Below are 16,880 nucleotides of genomic sequence, written 5' to 3' on the forward strand. Positions count from 1 at the left end.
TCCTGCCCCAGCTGACCGGCTCCCCCGATGGGCCCTGAGCAGGTTTGTGGTAGTGAGGCACTGGACATGTGCTGTGCGTCAGGTCTTTATTGGTCTGAGTTACAGAGCCACGGGATAGCCCCAGGAACATGACGCGTGCACACACATGCACACACACGCACACACACACACACACGTGTGGTCGCCAGCTGAGGTGACGCCAGCACTGGACGGAGACCCAGATAGAAAAATGGTGCTCGGTAAAAATAAACCTGCAGCCTCTATGGGGGCGAGGAGAATATGCTGCTGCTGCAGGCTGGTAGAAACAGGGCAGAGTTTCATGCCTCGAGCCCCGGCAGCTCTGCAAGGGGGCACAGAGGGGCTAGGAGGTGCAGCCGTGCCTGCGGGACATCCCTGGCAGGGGCTTCCCTAAGCCCTGGGGCAGGACTGGGGGCACTGGCAGGTGCAGTGGCCAAGCCTCCAGGCAGCCTCACACGGCTCCTTTCTAGTCTCTATGCTGGTCCCATAGAGCCAGCCTTCCTCTGTGGCCAGGAGCCAGGGATCAGGGTTCCTGGCAGCTGGGACCCCCCCCAGGGCACCACCCCAACCCAGTGCCAGGAGGCAAAGGGCAAGCAGGAGGGAAGAGGCCCAACTCGAGGGTGTCTGCTTATTGCTGGTACAAAGAGCCCCCAGCCCCATCTCGGCTGGCCAAGGTGTAGCAGTGGGGGCAGGTATGATGCTGGTGAAGGAGGGGGTGCACTGGCAGCCAGGGGGCAGGATAAGGAGCACGGCCCCCAAGAGCTTGGTCCTGGTTGCGGTCTGGTGCCAGGCCCCATGGACAGTGCCTGGGGGTGATCGGGCAGGGCTCCCCGTCCCCACACTCAGGGCTGTGGGCCCCCTGGGAGCATCAGCGCCTGTAGGATGTCCGAGAGGGACACGATGCCTTTCACCACGTCCTGCTCGTCCACCACCACGAGCCGGTGCACCTGCGCCAGACACACGGATAGACACAGCGCATGGGTCAGATGGCAAGAAGCACTGCTGCCCCCGTGACCCCGGAGCCACCCCAACACCCCGATACACCAGTATCTCTGGGGTCCCTGGGGTTCGGGACAGGAAGTGGGGGAAGGCCCTGTGAGCACCCAACAGCGGGTGCTCCCAGGGCTGTGGGATGCTGCCTGCACCTGCCGCCTACCTCAGCCTCCACGAGGCGGTTGATGATGGTCTCCAACGTCTCGTGCTTGTAGCACTTGAGGACGCCCTCGAAGTACTGCGAGCGGTGCTGCAATGCCCGCGTCACCGTCACGTCCAAGTTGTTGTAGGTCTTCTCAGCCGCCAGGTTCTAGGGGAGCGGTGGGGTAACTGATGTCAGGGGGGTGCAGCCTCCCAGCTCTGCGTCCAGCCCCCAGGGGCTGCATTATCCCATCTGGGGATCTGACCCACCCCCCCCAGCCCACCACATGCCACGTGGTACTCACAATGACATCGAACTTGGAGTAGATGTCCACGACCCGACCTGCGGCATAGAGAAGAATGGCAGGCTGGCGAGACGCTGAATATGGACAGGACCCAACCCCAACCCTGGCACGGTGCTACCCCCATTACAGGACCGGTGCACTGGCTCCCAACTTCACTGCACCTGACTCGTCCACCACGGGCAGGGCAGAGACACGGTTCTGCACGAAGATGCCGAGGGCCACGTAGATGGGCGTGGTGGTGCGCACCATCGCGATGTTGCTGTAGGTGCCAATCTGCAGCTCCTCCAGTGTCTTGGACATGAACTCCGGCTTCGGGACCTCTGTGATCTGCAGGGGCCAGGGAGTCAGGCACAGCTGCCTGGTTTGGCCCTCCACCCTGGGAATCGCCATCCCCGCCCCCAGGACTCACAAAGAGCTTGAGGAACTTGAGGATGCGCTTGTGCGTGAGGATGTAGAGGGTGTTGCCTGAGTCAGGGTCGATGACAGGCAGGCGGTGAATCTTGTTGTGGATGAGTGAGGAGACTGCATCGAAGAGGCTGCCGGGGAGATGGGGAGAGATGACCCACGGCTGCCTGGCATCGCCTGCCTGCCGGCCCCTCCCTCCCCACCCAGCGGCATGGGGCTCACCTGGCATTCGGGGAGATGCACACCAGAGGCTTGAAGGAGTCTTGCAAGTAGACCTCTACCAGGTGAGAGAAAAACACAGACTCAGCCAGGTAAGGCCGGTGGGTAGTGCTGCTGCCAAAGGACCCCGCGGGAGAGCCCTGTCCCCTCCACAGGCTCCCCAAGCAACACCGCCCCCATTCCCTGCTGCACCCCCAGCCCCTCTCACCTCTCCATGTCTCTATCTTATGCTCCTCCAGTTCGTAGATCTGCACCTGGAAACACAGGGCAAGTTAGTCCTGGCAGGGGTGCGGCAGCTCCCAGACAGCAGCCGCAGAGCACCAGGCCCCGGGCAGCCCCCAAGCTGGGAGGGCGAAGCCCCAGCTCCCTCCAGCACCCGTCATTACCATGGGCGACTTGTAGTAGCGATGGAGGATGTTAATGAAGTCGGTGATGGTCAGCATCCCTGGAGAAGAGGGAGCGAGGGGGCTCTGCCTTGTGCTCCATGTCCCAGGGATCCTCCCTCCCTCCCATGCCTCGGCTTACCCACAAAGCTCTGCTTCTTGCTGTCCCAGAGCGGGGCAGCCCTCACGCCATTGGTGACCAGCGCGAAGAAGGCCTTCTTCACCTGCAGCCGGACGTGCGAGCGGATGTCAGGGCGGGGGGGGGGGGGGGGCCGGCAGCCCTGGGGAACCCTCTCTGTGCCCAGCCCCAGGCACCTGCAGCCCGGGAAGTGGGCAGGCCCGTACAGCTCGTGCCCTGGGGCCCAGCCCAGCACCCGGCCCCCCGCGGGGGGAGGCCGTCGCCTACCTGCAAGGAGGTGTCGAAGACAACGAGCTTGGAGCTGGTGGGGATGAGGTCGTAGCAGCGATGGGACTTCATGAAGCAGGTGTACACCCCATCGTTGGACTCTGCGTCTGGGGGGGGGGGAGAAGGGGCCGTCGGGAGGCTGCGGCGACCGGCACTTCTCGTCCCCTCCCCCCGGCCCACATCCAGACTGGGCTCCCCCCAGCTCGGAGCCCGGCCCTCGCCCTCACCCTCACCCTCCGGCGCGGGGGACCCCTTCTCGGCGACGCTCTCAGGAACGGCGCCCTGCGGACGAGAGGAGTCAGCACAGCACAGCACAGCACAGCACAGCCCTGCCCGCCGCCCCGCGCTCCCGGCGGGGACAGCTCGGGCAGGCCCCCCCGATGCCAAGTTGCCGATGCCGAGCGAGCTGCCCCGCTCGCTGCCGGGAGACCCTCACCCTGACCCCCGGGGCAAGGGCAGGGGCAGAGGCCCGGGCTTCACCTCCATGGCCGCCCCCGTCCGCCTCCCTGCCGCACCGGGGGCAGCGCCACAACCCCCCGCCGCCGGATCCGGTGCGGCGCTTCCGCCCGGCCCCTGGACTTCCGCCAGGAGCCGTCACGTGCGCGGAAGCAGCGCGCCGGGCCTGGAAGTGACGCCATGACGCCGGTGACTCTTGATCCCGGAAGCACGTGCTCCTCGCCGAGCTGGGGCAGGAGCCCGGGCAGCCCGTGCAGTTGCGCTCCCCTATTAGCCCAACTGCAGGACTCATTAATATGCTGCGCGCGATAATATTGATACTGGGGACGGCGTCAAATAAATGATCAGGACTAACCAGCGACGCGTGGTTGTAGGAGCTCAGTCGCCATGACTAGTGCTGATAATGAGCGCGTCAAATCAGTGATCAACCAGAGCAGCCGCGAGGCACTGGGGGCTGTAGGGAACCAATCAATGAATAGTGATAATAATAATAATAAAATAATAAAAATGATCAGTAATTATGAGCCGTTGGTGGTTCTAGGGAGTCCATCACAATAGGGATAATAATGAGGGTCTCCAATAATCAATAAGAGCAGTCACGTCATAGGTGGTTAAAGGAAACCAATCGATTAATCATGATCATTATAATGATGGATAATAATGAGCCACTGGTAGTTATAGGAAATTAATCACAACAGGGATAATAATGAAGGTGTCAAAAGATCAGTAATCATCACCAGTCATTGGTGGTTACAGGAAACCAATCACAATTAATAATAGTGCTAATAAGGAGGGCATCAAACAGCAGTCACGATGAATGGTGATATGGGGTCCCAAACCCCATATGAGGGTCCCAAACAATCAATAATTTTGAGTCATTGGTGGTTACAGGAAATCAATCACAATAGGGATAATAATGAGGGTTTCAAATGATCAATAAGAGCAGTCACGTCATTGGTGATTAAAGGAAACCAAATGATTAATAGTGATAATGAGGGTTTCAAATGACCAATAATCAAATCATTGGTGGTTATAGGAAACCAATTGATTAATAATGATAATGAGGTACTCAAATGACCAATAATCCCAAGTCATTGGTGGTTATAGGAAACCAAACACAGTTAACAGTGATAATAGGAGGGTGTCAAATAAATGATCAATGATGGGTCAAGAGCCATTGGTGGTTGTAGGCAATCCATCACAATAGCAATAATAATAATAATAATAATGAGGGTATCAAACGATAAACGATTTTATTATAAGAAATCAATTATTAATAGTGACCCAATGCTGATGAAAATGTAGATAATGGTAAAATAATTAATTTAAAATAAACAAGTCCTTTAAAAACACACGCTGAAAAGCGAGATCAGCACTGCCCCCCACGCGCGGCCCAAGCGCCGAGGGCCAGTCCGGTCCCCCCGGGGCCTCGACTCCACGAGGGCAAAATAAAGGAGCAGGGAGCCCCCAAGTGCCTTTGCTGCTCAGTCGTTTATTGAACCCCAGTCGGTGCCTTCTGTACAGGCTGCACAGAAAGCAGCACCCGAGCGGCGGGCGCCACGGCTTCATTTGAAAAACAGAACAACGAAAAAAACAAAACAATAAAGGGGTTATTTTTTTTTTTTTTCGGGGGGGGGGTCATAAAAGGTCCAACTGAGAATAGAACAGTCTGTGCAACCGGGAAGGGGCAGGACCAGGCTCCAACGCAATGATACAGGCAGAGCTTTAAAAAACAGACATCCAACCTCAGCTCCGGGACTGACCGCGATATACTTTAATATAAAAATTAAAAACTGTATAAGGTTTATTTTCTCTTTTCTTCCCCCCCAGCTAAAATCTACAGCCTATTTTATTCTCTAACCGTAATCTAAAAAGCCAGACAACCCTGGTAGTTCATCTTTTCCCAGCTTGAACCCCCTTGTTTTATTTATTTCTTTAGCGATTTTTAAAATGTTTCTTTTTATTTATACACTTTACAGCCTTCCACCTTTGTGGAAAGACAAAAAAAGAAAAGAAAAACGAACAAACAAAACAAAACCAAAAAGGTATACTGGCTTTTTTTTTTTTCTCTCTCACGCGCCTTTATTTTAAAATAACATCCAGTGGTTTCATTATTGGTAAAAACAGTTCATTTCTCTACAGAACTCCCATTTTATTTACAGGTTTTTCTTTAAATTTAAACTTTCTCCATAGCTTTTCACTTTCTTCTTCCCCCGCCCCCACCTTGAACGTTTTCATTTTTACCCTTTTGCAGCTTTGAATAGTTGCGGAAGCAGCTTTGTAAAAACGCAACGACTCTCCTCGCTCCTAGCCGGCTGGAATCCAGCGGGAAATGCCCTGGGCCTGCTCCCCCCACCCCCCATCATCTTGTTTCTCGGCCCACCTGAAGAAGGAGGAAATGCTCGACGCAGGCCCCCTGCCCCAGGTGAGACCAGCCAGACGCCCTCCCACTGCTGGCCTGCCTGGTTCCCCCCCCAGCCCCGGGGCCAAGGGGCCAGTCAGGGGCGTCCCCCCCTGTGCAATGCGCTTGTGCGTTAGGAGACCCCAGCAATACGCAGTCCTGTGGGGAGCGAGTGGGCGCGAGCCGGGGGGCCTGCCACCCCCTGCCCCAGCGGGTCCAGCTGTGAGGTCCCCCTGGGAGGAGCAGGCAGCAGGGAGTTGGCAGCGGGAAGGTGGGCAGCGCTGCCCGCGATGCCCGTCCAAGCCCTCCCCTCCTTCCGCGGCCCCGTGCCAACGCCCTGCCGCGATCTGAAAATCCAGGCCCCGACCTGACCCGGACAGGCAGCGAGAGCAGGGAAAGGGCCCGTGTCCGTGGGTTTGCCCTGCCCCAACCCACCCTGCAGTTAGCTGCAGACCCTGGCTGGGGTGGGGGGGAAGGGGGGGTCCCTGAAAGGCACCCCTCCCCCGCAGCCCCAAAAATCGCAGCCAATCAGAGCACAGAAGAGAGCCTTCCCCTCCCCCCCATTCTAATATATACAACGTAAGGTATAAATAGATAAATAACCTGCCCCCGACCGTGCCCGCAGGGCAGGCGCGCGCAGCCTTCGGGGAAAGCCTAGAGCAGCAGCTTCATTAGCAACTGGGGTGGGGGGGCAGGTTTGCAAGGGAAGGGGGCATTGCCCGCAGCAGACCCCTGCCCCGACGCGGGGATCTGCTGATGCCAGCTGATGCACAGCCTGACCTGGCTTCCTGCCCTTCTCCCCCACCCTGGCTCAACTAGCTGCCCCCTGTGCCGGAACAGTGCGATGAGGGCGAGGGGAGGGGGCCTGGCAATGGGCAATGCCCTCCTACCCCAGCCAGTCTTGGCACATGGCAGATGGAGCCACGAGCAGCGGCCTCCCCCAGGCTCTGCCTTTCTTGTAGCCTGGTGAAGTAACCGAGATCTCGGGGCATCCAGCTGGCAGGGCCCCAGTCCCAGTCCCTGGGGCTGTCCATTCTGCATCCCACAGTCCACAGGGCTGGGGGCTGGGTCCTGGGGCAGGGGGGGACCAGAGGGAAGGGAAAGGCCCCAGGCTCTGCCCAGCGCTGCTCTAGTCCCCTCCCTAAGTGGGCCTGCGCAGTCGGTTACGGAGGAAGGGCTCGGGAGCCGGGGGCCATGGGACCAGGGGGGGCTCACATTTCACACAGCAAAATCTAACACTTAAAATGAGGTAGGTTCGGGTGCAGATGCTCCTGGCGTCCATTGGGGGGGAGGGGGGGGGTCCGCACATGCCTCATCCCAGCTCCGCTCCGTGCGGGCGGCGCCTCCTTCACGCCCTCGCGGTGCTTCCGTCCCCACAACAACGAGAAAAATAAACCCACGCAAACTCTGTGTCTCTCCGGGCCCCAGCGGCGCCGGGCTCGGATTCGGGATTGTCAAGCTCAAGGAGTCTCTTTGTTACCTTGGTAAATTAGCGAGCGAATCGGATTAGTTCTGTTTCTAAAAAGGAGGCCGCAGCCGCCCGGTGCTGGGTCTGACCCGCCCGGCTCCGGTGCGGGGGGCAGGGGCTGCCCCTGTCCCGTCCCGCCCCGGGACCCCTCCGGAGCCCTGGCCAGGTGCTTGGGCAAGCGAGGGGGCTGAGACGCGGCCGGCGGCGGGGCCAGCGCCCCCCCCGCAAAACAAAACAAAGAAAACCCTGAGTTGCCAGTTCATTAGTCCTGCTGCCGGCAGGCAGGTCAGCGGGGGGGCGGGGGCGCTGCCGCCCCCCACAAGGTAGGCAGGCAGTGTCCGATATGTGCGAGCGAGGCCTGGAGCCGCCTTGCCTTTGGTACTGGCCCGGCCCGGCCCCGGCCCCAGACATCCCACCTGCATCCAGCCGACTCCGGGGCCCAGCTGGGGCGTCCCGTCCTATCCTGCCACCACCGCTCCTGCTGCCCAGGCCCCTTCCCCCACGCCAGGCCTGGCCGAAGGCCTCTGCGGCGTCTCCGCTGGGCCGGGGTGGCGTGCGCACGCCTGAGCCCGCACCCACAGGTGCTAGTTCATCCACTTCCGGCAGTTCCAGGCTCCGCAGTGGCAGGGGATCTTGTGCTGATCATCCTCGAAGTCGAACTGGTAGTCGTAGGTCAGCTGGGGGCAGATGGCTAAAGTGAGGCTGGTGCCTGGTTGGGCCCTCTCGCCAGGGCCAGTCCATAGCCTGGCTGCCCCCAACCCCCGGGGAGCTGGTCACACTCCCGTCCTGTCCTGGCATGGACCCCTCCAGCCCAGCCCCGCTGAGCTAACCACCAGCTCCTCTCGAGGTGCTGCGGCCCCCCCTGGTGGCCGGTTCCAGCCCGGCCACCGGGGTGGGATCCTGACCCCTGGCACAGGTCACTAAGGACATCTTCTGGGCACCCTTCCTGGCTCCTACCTCCTCCCCTTTGGGGATGCGGCGGCTGGAGATGATGATGATCTTATCTTCCTTGTCGAAGGTCACCACCTCGGCCACACAGTTTGGGGCGCATGAGTGATTGATGTACCTGGGGCACAGAGGACAAGCGAGGGGAATCAGAGGTGGCTATGGGAGCTGCCCAGCCCCTGCCCATCCTCGTGGCAGGCGACAGCCCGGACAGGGACTGTGTTCTCCTCTGCTCAGATGGCACCCCTGCTTTGGCATGTGTACAATGATTTTATCTTTGGGATTAAAGCAGTCGGAGCTTTGGCCTGATGGACCTGGCTGGGAGCAGGACTCCTGAGTTCCCTGGACTTGGGAGGGAAGGGGGCCCCCTTCATACTGTCCCTCCCAGCACCCTATTACATGCTGGGGTCGGCTGGTGATGGCAGAGCTGGACAGATACAAGCTTCCCCCTCCCACGGGGCTGCTCCCCCAGGCCCCAGCTGCGACTTACCTGGCCGGGCCCCCCGTCAGCGTGGCGTCGATGACGTGCTCGTTGTTGATGCGGAACATGTAGATCCCTCGGTTCTGGGGAGCAGGAAGCACAGGGCCCTGATTACACGGCTGCCAGAGGCACCCCCTGCCAGGCCACAGCCATGCAGGGCCCTGATCCCAGCCCGCTTCCCCCAGCCCTGGGGTCCCGACCCCGCACCTGCTCTTCATAGATCTTCTCGCGCCGGTTGGCCACTTCGTTGCGGATGATGGTGCCGATGTACTCGATGACCATGGTGTGTTTCTCGATGTCTTTAGCTGCATACAGCCCCAGCCCCTGAATGCGGGAGCGCGCCAGGTAAACGTTGTTCTTCCACTCGGTCTTGAGGCGCCGATATTGTGAGGATTTGGAGTGCACGAACTGCTTGCTGTAGGGCGTGTTGGTCTCGCCCGTGAAGGTGCTCTGGTAGGCCTTGGACATGCTCGTGCTGTTCAGGGTGTGGGGCCTGCGGGGGCGGAGCGTGGGGACCGTCACGGGGGAGCGTCGCCCCGCAGCACCCCAGTGGGTCCCCCCGCACCGCCACCGCGGCGTCCCCCACCACTCACCGCTTGTAGTGGGTGAGGATCTTGGGCTCAGCCCGGGCGCAGCCAGTGGGGTTGATCATGAGTGGCAGCTCCATTAGCGGATGGCGCCCATAGCGGAACAGGTAGTTTGTGCAGCTCTCGACGCCAGGCAGCTGCAGGCGACCGCGTGTCAGTCAGGGCTGGGGACCCCTGGGGACGCAGGGTCTACAGTCCCTGCACCCAATGCTCCCATCCCATCGGGAAGCATCCCGCACTCGTGCCCAGCCAGCCCCTCCCAGGCAGGCATCGAGGTGCCAGTCCCGGCTCAGTACGTACAGACTCGGCGATGCGCAGCACGGCGTGCACCGTGAGGCCGAAGAGCTCTTCCCCCTTCAGGTACTCGGGGAACAGCCGCAGCATGTCAGCGTCCTTCCTCATCATGGCCACCGGCTCAATGATGCGGTTCCACACGGCTGCCGGGTGAGGAAAGCAAGGGGGTGACTTCGTTTCTGGACCTGCCCTCCCTCCTCCCTAGCCCGAGATGCCCCTGCCCTGCATGCCCAGCCCAGAGGGGCTCAGGAGGGTAACAGCCCTGGGCCAGCTCACTCAGTGCATAAAATGCAGCCACCTCTGGGGTGGGCTAGGATGCCCACCTCACACCTCCGTGGCAGTTCTGCATGCAGATGGCTCCCCACCCTGCGGCCCCCTCCTGCAGCACCTTACCCTGGGGCGAGGAATCAGTGAAGACCAGGTCCTCTAGGCCCTGCTCGATGACCTGCACCACAAACTCGGGGCGCCCGTTGTTCTCACAGATGGTGCAGCGGTAGCAGCAGCGCCGGTTGTTGGTGCGCAGGCTCCAGTAGATGCGCGTGGCCTCGTAGCCCACGGGGTAGAGGGCCGTGACGCTGTGGAAGTCAGCCATCTGGTGGGGCAGCAGCTGGCCGATGGCGTGGAAGACCAGGCCGCCCACGCGGAACATGTGCAGGCGCTCGCCCCGCTGGATGATGCTGGCAATCTGCTTGACCTCGTCGCGCTCAATGTAGACGCGCCGGAAGACGGCAAAGGAGCTCAGCTCCTGGTCGCAGGGGCCCTTGGGCTTGTGCAGGGGGCACAGCATGGTCTTGTCCTTGAAGAACATGCACTTGGCGCGGATGGCGCAGGCAAAGTGGTAGACGCTGGGGCAGCGCAGGCGGTTGCAGCTGTTGGTGGCACCCATCTTTTGGCACAGGGAGCACTTGGTCAGCAGCCCCCGGTGCAACGCCACCTCCACATTGATGAGGGCCCCGCCCTGTGTCTCATACACCTCTGTGGACCACAGGGCGCAATTCAGGTGCACCCAGAGATCCAGGTCCAGGTTGAGGAGGCGGGCAGGGCCGTCCGTGGCACCATCGCCCTCCTCATGGCAGAAGCAGCAGCGCCGCAGGTCCCGCGGCACCTTCTCTGGGCGCAGGGCTGAGCCCAGCTTCTCCACAAACTCAGCGATCTCCCGGTCGCCATCTCGCTTGGCCCCACCTTTCTGGATGGTGAGCAGGAACCGCAGACGCTTCCACCGCACCCCCTTCCACTTTTTCAGCCGCGGCCGCACCTCGTCCCCGCCGCCATCCTCCGGAGGCCGTGCGCGTGGCTTGGCCCGGGATGGCGAGCGTGACCCCTCCTCCTTGGGGGCTGGGGAAGGGGCAGGTGGGGATGGCGTGGAGGGCACTGGTGCTGCCTCAGGGGCGGCCTCGGCAGCCGGGATGCAGGCGGTTTCGGCAGGGCTGGAGGGTGATGGGGCGAAGGGGGAAAGCGGGGGCGAGGGTTCCTCGGGTGGCAGTGACAACTGCCGCACGTCCAGGTTGGACACGTTGTGGATGTAGCAGTGCTGTGCCGCCTTCTCTGCTGCCGGACTCTCCTGGAATGGAGATGGGAGATCAGAGCAGACCCAAACTAGTGGGGGCCAAGGGCACGGGACCAGGCAGAACAGATGCTGGCTGCCCCAGGGGTGCCAGGCAGGGCAGAAGCCCCGGGCACAGCCAGGCGAGCTGCCCCCTCAGGGGATACTGACCTGTTTGAGAAGTGTCAGGATGTCCAGCTCGCTCTTGAGGCTGTAGCCTGGCAACACAGCGTCAAACTGCTTCAGCCACTCCGCACTGCCGTCAGGCGGCTTCCCGGGTTTGTCAGTGCCTGACAGAGGCCGAGACCGCAGCAGCGTCACAGGGGCACTGCCAGCGCCCCTGGTGCCAGCCAGGAGCCCCTGGGCAGGAGGGCTGATGCCCTCCCTGCCCCCACCCCGGGGTGGTTGGCACTCACCAGCTCCATCAGTCTCCACCTTCTTGGCCTCGGGCCCAGCAGCCCGCATAGGGCTTTCAGAGAACAGCACCTCATAGGAGTTGGGGATCTTCATGCTCAGCAGCTCGGCCATGGCCACCATGACGCTGTTCAGGTTCTGGCGGACAGGAGAAGCCAGGTCAGAGCTGGGCGCTCGAGTGCACGTGGCCTGGGACTGCCCCATACGGCCTGGCCCCTGCCCTTACCTTGGCTGCTGCAGCAGAGACGGTCAGCATGACGGAGACCTCGCTGCCCTTGCCCTTCTCCCAGGGGACTCCCTGCGTCAGCGGGGCCTTTGCAGAGCGCTCCCCAAAGGTCTCCGGTGCTTCATAGGGCTTGGTGTCAGGGAAGGCTGGGGGCAGAGAGCAGAGGCAGTTAGAGAGGAGTGGGGCCCCCAAACTTGAGCCCCTGCAGCCAGATGGACCCGCTGACAGCACAGCCCACCCAATGCCCCCTCCTGGGTGCCACCCCACACCCTGCTGGCCCACCTGGGATGCTGGCCCTGGGAATGATGGGGATGACGGGGGACAGCACGCGCTCCTCCAGCTCTGGCCGCGTCTCCGTCAGCAGGGGAAAGCGGGGCACATCCTCCCCAAGGATGCTCTCCGGGGACGAGGCAGGCACGATGCTGTCGGGGGAGTCACTCTCCTCATCGCTCTCCATCCTGACAAGAAGAGAGGAGGTGAGATCCATCCCCCCAAACTGGTCCCTTCAGCCCTCTACACCCCCCTGCCCTGCAAGGGAACCCCAGGCATGGCTGCTGCCCCTCACCGGACATCCTCAGTCTGGTTGTGCGGGGGCGTGGGTAGGGCCGCCAGCAGGTCCAAGCTCTTCACTTCCACGGCAGGAGCATCTGGAGAGTGAAGATGCAGCCTCAGGCTCTGCCCGGCCCAGCAAAGCAGCCCTAGCCCCAACCCCATCTTCCCCACCCTAGGGGAAGGTCCTCCTGCACCCACCGCTGCCACGGGGGCACCAGGGTCAGATCACCCTCCCACCTCCCCTATTCACTGCCTTGTTGCTCAGGGACTGCCCCATGCCTACCCTTGTGGCCCTCGGGCTCACGGGCCAGGGCCGGGTCCTTGGGCTGCTCGGGCAACTCCTCGCTGGAGGTAACACCATTCACCATCTTCTGCTGCACCGAGGGGGGTGGGGTGGGGGGCAGCGATGAGGGTGGCGTTGGCGGGTTGCTCAGATTGTTCTGCAGGGACGGGGTGATGCCACAGTCAGGGCCCTGGGGCACCCATAACCCTCCGGGAGTCTGGTTCTGTGGGACCCAGGAGTCTGGGCTCCAGTTTGCCTCCACCCCCGCCAGCCCAGTTCCACAGCACATACCTTGGATAGTAGCTGGGAGTAGTAGTCGGGGACGCTTTCCAGAACAGCACTGCCGAAGGCACCCTTGAGAGGGCTCCGGCCATTGATGGGGCTGCTGCCAAAGGGCGGGAAGAGGCTGAAGTTGGCCGTGATGGTCGGCTCCGTCAGGGGCAGGAGGGAGAGCTCCTGGGGGGCAGAGCAGAGCCGTCAAGAGGAGGCAACCCTGCCTGTGCAGCCCCATGCCTGCAGGCAGGCCCCCCTTCCCATCCCACTGGGGGCACATGGTCGCAGCAGCCCCCAGGACCAAGCCAGAACTGCAGAGAAGTGAGGTGGAGACAGCCCCGGAGGCACTACCTGCTTCAGTTGCTTCATGAGGGCCTCACTGGGCTTCAGGCCATCATCCTTGCGCAGCTTCTTGCGGGAGGTGGGGACCCGCTCATTGCCCTTCTGCACCCGCTTGGGCTTTGGGGCCAGCAGCTTCTTGGCGGCAGATGGGTCCTGTGGGGAGGAGGCAACATGTGGATGAGTAGTGACACATGCACAGTGCCCACCCCAAGATCAGACCGTCTCCCACTGCTCCCCAAGCCCCATGGCCCAGCACCTGGCTTACCTCCCTGCCTGGGGCCACAGCCTGCAGCCTGTGCTCCAGCGCGGCCAGCTTGCCATCAGCATGCCCGTTGAGCTCAGGGTGCAGCCCCTCGGCAGTGCGCTGTGATACCAGCTGCACATTCTTGGCCCGCAGCAGCTTCTGCAGCAGCAGGTGCCCAGCCTCTGTGCGGGCGCCCGCCAGCAGCTGGCTGCCCAGCAGGTGGTGGTTGGCCGGGGTGGGTGCTGCCGGCTGCTCCCTGTGGGCCTCAGGCTTCAGGAGCTGCTCCGCAGCTAGCTCACACGGCACTCCCTCCTCCTTGGGCTCCTGCTTGACACACACGCCAGGGGGCATGGCCAGCGGCCCCCCAGCTTCAGGCAGCAAAGTCTCTGTGCGGGGCACTTCAGCTGCCTGCCCACTGATGGGGACCATGGGCAGGCGTGCCTTCACGGGCTCCGTGCCAGGAGGAGCAATGGGCCCCTGCGCCGCGGGATCCCAAGGGCTGGGGGGCACTGGGAAGGGCTCCTCCCTGCTCTGGCTGGAGGTTGGCTTGGGGGGAGCAGGAGAGGGGTCAGGCTTGGGAGGCTCAGGCAGGAGCCCACTGTGGGGGGGTGTTGGCCGCTGCTCCGGCAGGGCTACAGGGGTCTGCGCCAGGAGGGAAGGGGAAGCTTTCTTTGGCTCTTGGGCGCCCTGTTCTGGGCTGGGCACAGGGTGCTGTGGTGGTGCGGGGCCCAGGCTGAGCACACTCAGGGGCGACTGGATGGTGGGGGGTGCCGGTGTGGTGGAGAGTCGTAGCATGGCTGGCTGTGGGCTGCGACCGCCATGGACCAGCTCTGCCAGCGGCTGCGGCTGGGGGGCCCCTGCAGGCACCCGCTCCATGCCAAGCCCCGGCTCAGGGACCGGGCCAGCTGAGCGCACCTGGAAGAGAGTGCCCAGCTGGCGGGGCGGCGCAGGTGAAGGGGCATGGGGAGCCGTGCCTGGCTGCCCGGACTCCTGCCCTGGGAAGGGGCCGGCCTGGCGCAGTGCCTGGCTGTGCTGCAGCAGGTTCTGCTGGTGGCGCTGCACGAGCAGGGCCTGCAGCTGCTGCTGCTGCTGCGGTGTGAGGTTCCGCAGCTGCGGGTTCTTGGCCAGCACACCCTGCAGCTGCGCCCGGATCTGCCCCAGCACTGGCCCCGGCACCTGGCCCAGCAGACTCTGCGCATGGGCTGCAGGCGGAAGCAGCAAGCCCTGCTGCTGCAGCCCAGGTCGGGGTGGCCCCACCATGCTCTGCAGCCGTGAGGGCAGCTGGGGGTGCCCCACAATCCTTTGCTGTTGCTGCTGCACCATGATGCTTTGTGCCTGGCTCATGGCACAGCTCTGCGGTGGCTCCGATACTGGCAAGCCCGGCTGGGGTGGCCCCGGGCTGGGATTCGCGTGCAGCTGTGGTGTGTCCTGCCTGGCAGCTCCTGCTGTCGGGTCGCCAGGCAGGGGCTGGTGCAGCAGGGCACCAGGCTGCGGCACTCCTGGCATGCGCAGCGGTGGTGGCTGCCCCAGCTCTGGTGGGTGCTTCTGCAGCTGCTCCGCTGAGGGCTGCAGCACAAGCTGGGTTGGCTGCTCCTGGCTGCCTGGCGGCTCCGGGGGGCTGGTGTGCAGCTGCCCACCCAGGTCCTGGCCACCCGGTGGCCCCTGCCCCGCTGGCTCCGTGCCCTCAGCAGACAGCGCGGTGCCTTCGGGTCCTCCCGGCTGCTCCTTGGCGGCCAGGCCCGGCTGCATTCCCTGACTCAAGTGTAGCACGGAGGGGCCCTGGCCCAGAGCCCCGTGCTGCGCAAAGTGCTGCATCTGCTGCAGGCCAGCCTGGCCCAGGCCCTGGCCCTGGCCCTGCAGGGCCTGGTGCTGTGCTAAAGAGTTCTGCTGCTGCGGCGTCAGCAGTGTCCGTGCCGGCCCCAGGAGCCCGACCTGCTGCTGCTGCTGCTGGGACAGGACGAGGCGGTGCCCCAGGAGGCCAGGCGCCTGCTGCCCCAGCTGGGGCGACCCCAGCACCCTCTGCTGGTGGGGGGCCAGCAGCAGTTGGCGTGGCTGGTGGCCCATCCCCTGGTGCTGCAGCGTGGGCGCTGGGGGGTGCCCCTGCATGCCTGGTTGCGGCGGCTGCTGCGGGGAGAGCTGCTGCACCAGGATGCCCTGCTGGTTTCCCATCAATCCTTGCTGCTTTGGGACCATAGTCTGGCCCCCGGGGCCTGGCTGCGGGGTGGGTGGTGGAGGTGGTGGCTGCGCCTGGCCCATCAAGCCAGTTTGGCCCACGATGCCTTGCTGCTGCAGGGAGACCTGTCCCAGGATGCTCTGCTGCTGCTGCTGCTGCTGCAAGGAGACCTGTCCCAGGATGCTTTGCTGCTGCTGCTGCTGGTGCTGCTGCAGCTGCAGCTTCTGGGCCAGCTGCATCCGCTGCAGCTGCCGCTCCTGCAGGAGGCGGCTGTCAGCACCCAGCCCCCGCAGTGTGGGGCTGCCGGTGAAGAAGCTGTTGGAGGTCCCAGGCACGGCCGCATTCCCCAGCTGCTGCTGGCCCATGAACGACAGGCCTTGCTGGACTGCCATAGGGACTCCGCTGCTGCCTTGGGGAGGGCGCAGGCCAGCCGCCTGCCCCACCAGCTGTCCTTGGGATTGGCCCAGGCCTGGGGCACCCACCATGGTGGCTCCTGGCTGGGACAGGGATGGTTGGACACCATGCGCTGGCAGCAGCTGCCCGGGGAGCTTGGCCATGAGGCGCGGGCTCTGCGAGGGGCTGAGGGCCAGCACAGCCGAGCTCTGCTGGTGCTGCTGCTGCTTGTTGCGGTACTCAGCCATCAGGTTGGTGTGCTCCTTCTGCTGCTTGCGGACCTGTGGAAGGAGGCCAGGCTGAGCACCACTGCGCCCCTGCCCTGCCCTGGGACCCCCACCCCAGGCTGCTCGTGCCCTCCCAGTGCCCCCCAGGAGACTCCCACCTGGTCCAGCTGCTTCTGTATCTTGCTCTGCTGTTCCGTGACCAGCTTGAGCTTCTCAGCATCGGCCTCAGGAAACTCCCGCCCAGCCTTTTTGGCGGTGCGCTGCTTGGCGCACAGCGCTTTGCGGGATTTGCGGTGGACACCAATCTGCTCCTCCAGCACCTTGAGTTGCATCTGCAGCAGCTGCTGCGTGTGGAAGAGCCACTCCTCGTACTGCCGCTGGTCGGCCTCGTCTGCAGAAAGGCGGAGGGGTTGAGACTTGCCACAGGGACCCAGGGAGGTCACAGGGAGGAAATGGGGCCTGGGCAGACAGGGCAAGGCCCCCCCAGGCCCATTTCCCCACTTTCCCATGCTGGCTACTTACTGATAACACCCTGAGCAAAGGTCGGGGGGTTGGGGCGAGCCTGGGCTGGGTCAGTGCTGCTCCGCTCCTGGGACACAAGGGAAAACATAAAAATCCTAGAGCCATGGGCCTGGAAGAGACTTCCAGAGGTCACATCTATTCCAAGCCCTACTTGAGGCTCTGCCCAAACCACCCCAGACAAGTCTG

General features: G+C 62.9%; 2 protein-coding genes across 11 annotated transcripts in view; both read right to left on the reverse strand.

Annotated features, from left to right (window-relative positions):
- Positions 1-72: 72 nt before the first annotated feature.
- PRKAG1 (protein kinase AMP-activated non-catalytic subunit gamma 1) lies at positions 73-3,436 on the reverse strand. 3 transcript variants are annotated; one of them, XM_014606178.2, is made up of 12 exons: positions 3,351-3,436; positions 3,104-3,152; positions 2,871-2,977; positions 2,607-2,688; positions 2,468-2,526; positions 2,290-2,335; positions 2,085-2,139; positions 1,867-1,993; positions 1,619-1,784; positions 1,458-1,495; positions 1,175-1,321; positions 73-965 (listed from the first exon to the last, which is right to left on the reverse strand). In XM_014606178.2, exons 1-12 carry the CDS (start codon positions 3,354-3,356, stop codon positions 861-863), a joined length of 987 nt encoding a protein of 328 aa, XP_014461664.1. In that variant the 5' UTR covers positions 3,357-3,436; the 3' UTR covers positions 73-860. The 3 variants fall into 3 exon arrangements, with proteins under 3 accessions (XP_014461664.1, XP_019338040.1, XP_059575284.1); XM_019482495.1 differs by having other exon boundaries at positions 3,098-3,152; XM_059719301.1 differs by lacking the exon at positions 3,351-3,436 and adding an exon at positions 3,307-3,327.
- A 1,486-nt stretch (positions 3,437-4,922) lies between these two features.
- Positions 4,923-16,880, reverse strand: part of KMT2D (lysine methyltransferase 2D) — a 32,005-nt gene continuing 20,047 nt past the window's right edge. For 7 of the 8 annotated variants that reach the window (XM_059719219.1, XM_059719217.1, XM_059719215.1 and 4 more), the window contains 18 exons: positions 16,695-16,761; positions 16,331-16,563; positions 13,401-16,226; positions 13,145-13,288; positions 12,812-12,976; positions 12,521-12,677; positions 12,251-12,332; positions 11,968-12,143; positions 11,686-11,831; positions 11,462-11,597; positions 11,217-11,335; positions 9,896-11,063; positions 9,509-9,645; positions 9,215-9,345; positions 8,829-9,114; positions 8,631-8,704; positions 8,153-8,261; positions 4,923-7,872 (listed from right to left, as the gene is read on the reverse strand). In XM_059719219.1, the coding sequence (XP_059575202.1) occupies positions 7,780-7,872; positions 8,153-8,261; positions 8,631-8,704; positions 8,829-9,114; positions 9,215-9,345; positions 9,509-9,645; positions 9,896-11,063; positions 11,217-11,335; positions 11,462-11,597; positions 11,686-11,831; positions 11,968-12,143; positions 12,251-12,332; positions 12,521-12,677; positions 12,812-12,976; positions 13,145-13,288; positions 13,401-16,226; positions 16,331-16,563; positions 16,695-16,761 (6,249 nt within the window). In that variant the 3' untranslated portion in view covers positions 4,923-7,779. The remainder of the gene's footprint in view (positions 7,873-8,152; positions 8,262-8,630; positions 8,705-8,828; positions 9,115-9,214; positions 9,346-9,508; positions 9,646-9,895; positions 11,064-11,216; positions 11,336-11,461; positions 11,598-11,685; positions 11,832-11,967; positions 12,144-12,250; positions 12,333-12,520; positions 12,678-12,811; positions 12,977-13,144; positions 13,289-13,400; positions 16,227-16,330; positions 16,564-16,694; positions 16,762-16,880) is intronic. The other variant, XM_059719218.1, reaches the window with a different exon arrangement.

This window comes from Alligator mississippiensis, chromosome 15, assembly GCF_030867095.1.
Source record: "Alligator mississippiensis isolate rAllMis1 chromosome 15, rAllMis1, whole genome shotgun sequence".
Lineage (NCBI taxonomy): Eukaryota > Metazoa > Chordata > Crocodylia > Alligatoridae > Alligator > Alligator mississippiensis.